The 5245-nt window shown below is 34.3% G+C and overlaps 1 protein-coding gene across 1 annotated transcript; it reads right to left on the bottom strand.

Moving 5' to 3' along the window:
• Positions 1–1266: 1266 nt before the first annotated feature.
• Positions 1267–4981, bottom strand: LOC141333164 (extracellular calcium-sensing receptor-like). The gene is made up of 6 exons (XM_073838109.1): positions 4773–4981; positions 4230–4518; positions 3400–4137; positions 3066–3293; positions 2328–2451; positions 1267–2165 (listed from the first exon to the last, which is right to left on the bottom strand). The coding sequence occupies exons 1-6, from the start codon at positions 4979–4981 to the stop codon at positions 1267–1269; spliced, it is 2487 nt and encodes an 828-aa protein (XP_073694210.1).
• Positions 4982–5245: the final 264 nt, after the last annotated feature.

Here is a 5245-nt window from a genome sequence, read left to right as displayed (position 1 = left end):
CTATCTATCTATGCTGTCAGAGTCAGAGCCTCACTATCTATGTGATGTCTTAATTAAAATGAATTCATAAAATACTAAATATATTAATATAAAAGATGGAAATAATAATAAATGAGAGACTGAGGTCATATTAACTATCCATATCTGAATTAAGTATATATAATTACTTATAAACTGAAAACATTGCTTTTTTGTGCATTTCTGTTTATTTTCTTTCTTTGTTATTAAATGGAAAATTGTATTCACTAAACTCACTTAAACTAAAGCGTCAGAGACTGTAACTCAAATAAATGAATAATTGTACCTAATTTAATAGTAGGTTACATCAGTTGTTTTCTTCATGGCCTTGGTTGTTGAAGTCAATTAAACATGTTTTGATACTACTAGGGTATAGTTCCCAGCTGTGCTTCAATTAAAGTGTTTCTTATTTGTATAATTTTTTTATGTTTGTCAGGACTCATCTCTAGCTTCTGGGCAAGTACAAATCACTGGAGTCTTTGCATCAGCCTGGTTTTCAGGTTGCAACATGTCACTAGTCCTCATACTTTGTTTTTATTTTTTGTGTCACTTTCGTTTGACCCCTACCCAGTGACTTCAAACGAAGGACAAAAAGTAAGTGAACAAACACAGGGACAGACAAAAAAAAAAAAAAAACAGGCCACTAAAGTCTTTATTTCAGTCCTTAATACCCATTAAGTTAAAAATCACTTGTGCGACATTAGTTGTTATAAATGATTATCAGCTAATGGGAATAAAAAATAAATAAATAAATAAAAATTTCCTTAACAGTTTCTTTCAAACACATATTATTTTATTTCATAAACATATAATAATGAACATGGTAATAATGAATATTCATGACAGGAAATGCTCAATAATGGAGTTTGGGTGTCACCTTTTTTTTTTTTTTAGTTTAACAAAACATCTGTCTAAAAATCTTACAGGAACCTCAATTTGTGTGATATCAACTTCACTCAAATCAATTCAATTTGGAACATAACGTAGTAAAACACATGGCTTACCATTTACTTTGCATTTTCAATGACAACTTGTTACTCTTTTGCTCTTTTTGTGTTAATGATGTAGAGTAGTCATTTCACAATGACAAAAATTAGATTTTTAGATTTAAAATAAGATCTGATGAAGATTTCTCAAAAATGGTAATTATCATAGGTTAGGTTTGTTTATTTATTTATTTATTCGTTCATGATGAAAATTACATCTAGCAATAATATAGCTAAACTATTTTATTTCTGAAAATGTAAATTATGTTTTCCCCATTATATGCTGCTTTGTGTTTTTTCCAGGCTTAAGTAGGATGATGTAACATTTAGGTGCAAATATACAGAATAGTAAACCAAAGCTTGAGGCTAAAATGGCAAATATCTCCACAGCTACAATAAATTTTCCAGGAGAACTGACATAACCTGGAACAAATGTGATCCATACAGCACAAAATATGAGCATACTGAATGTGATGAATTTGGCTTCATTGAAGTTATCAGGCAATGTGTGAGCCAGAAAAGCCAAAATGAAGCACAAAACAGCCAGCAGGCCAATATAACCTAGCACAGCAGAAAAACCTAATGTAGAACCCAGACTGCACTCAAGAATAATCTTTTCTTTATAATATTTCAGATTTTTGTAAGGAAATGGAGGTGATATTGTTAGCCACAGAACACAGATAAGAACTTGTATAAATGTAACGGCAAGAACACTTAGTCGTTGTTGTACAGGCCCAAACCATTTCATGACATTACTTCCTGGAAGTGTAGCTTTGAAGGCCATTAACACCACTATTGTTTTCCCCAGAACACAGGAGATACATAGAACAAAAGTGATCCCAAACACTGTGTGACGCAGCATACATGACCACTCAGTGGGTCGACCAATGAAAGTAAGTGAACAGAGGAAACACAAAGTCAAAGAGAAGAGCAGCAGGAAGCTTAGCTCTGAGTTGTTGGCTTTTACTATGGGGGTGTCCCTCTTGCTGTAAAACAGGATGGCCACCAGCACAGTTAATACCACTCCAAAGAGTGAGAAAAAGACTAGCACTATACCCATAACTTCTGTGTATGACAGAAATTCTACAGCCTTTATTACACATTTATTTTTCTCAGCATTAGACCAGTACTCCCCTGGACACTGCTTGCAGTTAACTGAATCTGGAAAGGAAGTTGTGTTAGTTACAGACAAAAGAAAGTTGTTTTATTTATGAACTGCTTTGATAAGAAATTGTATTCTGAACAATAGAACAATAATACAAAATGAGCCACTAATGAATTTTCTTTGAAATCTTTGAAACTGTGAGATGGGCTGAAGATTACCTGTCTCATTACTGATTTCTCCTTCTGCACATGGAATACAATCATAACAGCATACAGGTCTTCCTTTTTGTGCGGCCTTCCTAGTGCCAGGGTGACAGCTCTCACTGCACACAGACCTCGGCTTCTACATGAAAAAAAATGACATTATAGATAGTTATTAATACTGAATATAAAGTGAAAATTTAATGAAGAGCCAGTATTATTTAGAAGAGACTAGTGCTTCGTTGAATGATAAAATGGCACACATGTTCACTGTATTATCAATACATATTCAGAAAAAAATATATAATAATAAAAAGTATTAATAGCTCAAAACTTGGTAATGCTCTCTGCGGCTCATTTTATTCTCTTAATTAAATCTGATCTGATTTTTCTTGCTAAAAATGTAGTCTGTTATGGACTATAGTTATTTATTTTCCACTTGTAATTTTTTTTACTTGTAAAGATGGATGCCACAATTGCTAATATCATTAGCTAATAGCTAATATATTAAGCAGTACACAAATTTAAACCTTCTGTGTGGGAAACCAACATTTTCTGTTCTTTAGATTTTAAAGAAGCAGAGCTTTGTGGTTGGCAAGGTTTTTTTTTACATATTTAGATACATTGATAAATATTTACCCACATGTCGTGTTCATTATTTAATCTATAAAGATCAGAACAATGGTTTAGGATTTTGATATTACATTCTCACAGTTTAAATAAACCCAGTTGCACTAACAGATTATTTCCATTTACCTCCAGTTGTCCTCTGGCCCAGATTATGTTTTTTGTGTTAATAACAAAGCGCTGATCAGCGGGCAGTGAGGCATCATAGTATCCCACTGATTTAAATTGGAATGATCCATCTAGGTTCTGCTGCCAGTTCACAACTTCATACTGGGCCACTGCACCACCAGTGCTGTCAAACCACACACGATCTCCCATCTTTACAGTGAAATTGACCTTTTTCAAAGCCTCAACCATCTAATGAAATAAGGCAATTTTGGTAGATTATCACCAAAGCATTTTAACACATTTAAAGGCAAAAATAGGACCTCTTGTCTTTTTTTATTTTAATTTTTTTATTTACCTGCTGTGGTTGTATTGTCAGACCTTTTTCACAACCATCCTGTTCTTTGCACTTGAGTAGACTGTGTAGTGAATGAGCCACAGCATAAACTGCTTTGTAGACATAGCTTGGAAATCTTTGTTCAGGCACATCTTCATTATAGTTTTTGACCACAAATAGATCCTGATATCGACTGCAATTTAACTTAGCATTAGAAGAGCATGGAAAAGCAGTATCCCAGAATGCTTTCACAACATAATCTGAAAACCCTTCAATTTGAATTTTTCTCACTGCAAAGCCCAGTGACCCTCCCAGCACATGAAAACTGTTTGTATTCATCAAACTTTTTGAAGTTATCCATGCCTCCACACCAATCATTTGGAGGCCTGTAATGTTCTGAAGACCTAGCTGCTCAAGTAGACTTTTCATCTCAAAACCGGTAAGAAATGCAACAATTACTTTTGTGGTGCCTTGTTTTATTATGTCCACTACATTTCTAATTTTTTCAGGCTCTGTCCTCAAGAATTTCACAGAATACTCCACACAAATCCCCTCTTCTTCAGCTGTTTTCAGAAATATGGCCATTCCATTGTTTCCATAGTCATTGTCACTGTTCACAGCTCCCACCCAAGACCAGCCAAAGTGCTTGATTATGTATGCAAGTGCTCTGCTCTGGTGGTAATCACTAGCAATAGTCCTGAAGAAAGATGGATAATCTTTCCTATTGCTAAGGCAGTCACATGTGGCTGAAGGACTTATCTATAAAAAAAAAAAAACAACAACAACAGAAACACATCAGTATATCAGTATAGTATCATTATTATCAAAGGTTTACTGTACTTGTAACGTACCACTGGAATTTTAAAAGGTCCTGTGGTTCTGGACAAAATCACAGTGTTGGAAGACTCTGTTTCTCCTATGATGGCATGCATAGGAGACTGTCCATTGCATCTGTCTCCTGCTGCAAACTCTAGACCATTCATCAGTGACATAGTTGCACTCATAGAAGACAGTCTTGAACCACAGGTATCATAAATCTGGTAGCCAACAGAAACATTTGGGAGCAAACTTTTACTTTTGTTAATCTCCTCAATAGCAAAGATCATGGTTTGAGCCAGCCGGAAATCTTTTATGTTCACACTGTGGAGACATTAAACCATCAGGGTTAAAAGCAGCTATTAAAAAAAAAAAAAAAAAACTTTTTACATAAACATGGCTTAAATACTGTAATGTTCTAGATGTTATGGTTGTTTTGCTGCTAGAAAATAAATGTTATGGATTAACTTCAATGCATTTTAAATCAAACAATATGTATAAATACATTATTTGGATAAGGGTGCTTGATAAATCAATACATGTAAAATGCACAAAAGTTTATTTTTTCAAAAACAAACCTGGAGCATGATATATGCTGAGGTTTTTGTGTAAACCCAAATGAAGACAATGACACTGCAGTGTGGATAACAAAAAGTGCTCCAATGATTATGTCTCCATCCTTGGAAAGCAGTGGATACATAGGGTCTCCCATCATTTGGCAAATAGTGTTTTCTGCCTTCGTATTTAGATAATAGAAAGGCAGAAGTGTATAAAGAAAGATGAGCATCCTAAAGTTCAGCTGCACCTGCCAAATGCAAGTGATCTGATAAAGTATTTTGCACTTTTATATGCATAATTAGTATGGATGAATGATTGTTAATGTAGTCAGTTACCTCATAGGGTAAGGCATGAGGCTTGACTCTATCTAATAGATAAGCTAATTTGACAGAGTTTAATTTTTTAAACCCTCATGTGGTGTTCAAAATCCTATTACACCTATGGTGTTCCCGGTCAAAAATGACAGGCCTATAAAAAATAGCTTATAAATCAC

The sequence above is a fragment of the Garra rufa genome, chromosome 4 (genome assembly GCF_049309525.1).
Source record: "Garra rufa chromosome 4, GarRuf1.0, whole genome shotgun sequence".
Lineage (NCBI taxonomy): Eukaryota > Metazoa > Chordata > Actinopteri > Cypriniformes > Cyprinidae > Garra > Garra rufa.
The sequence above is the reverse complement of the archived record's forward strand: the minus strand, read 5'-3'. Positions and strand labels throughout refer to the sequence as shown.

What these genes read in the sequence shown, in the direction of transcription:
- LOC141333164 (XM_073838109.1), bottom strand. Translation starts at nt 4,981, where the DNA reads ATGCTCATCTTTCTTTATACACTTCTGCCTTTCTATTATCTAAATACG. An exon ending in CAGCATATATCATGCTCCAG is followed by an intron (nt 4,519 to 4,772) that starts GTTTGTTTTTGA and finishes ATGTCTCCACAG; the next exon opens with TGTGAACATAAAAGATTTCC. An exon ending in GACCTTTTAAAATTCCAGTG is followed by an intron (nt 4,138 to 4,229) that starts GTACGTTACAAG and finishes TTTTTTTTATAG; the next exon opens with ATAAGTCCTTCAGCCACATG.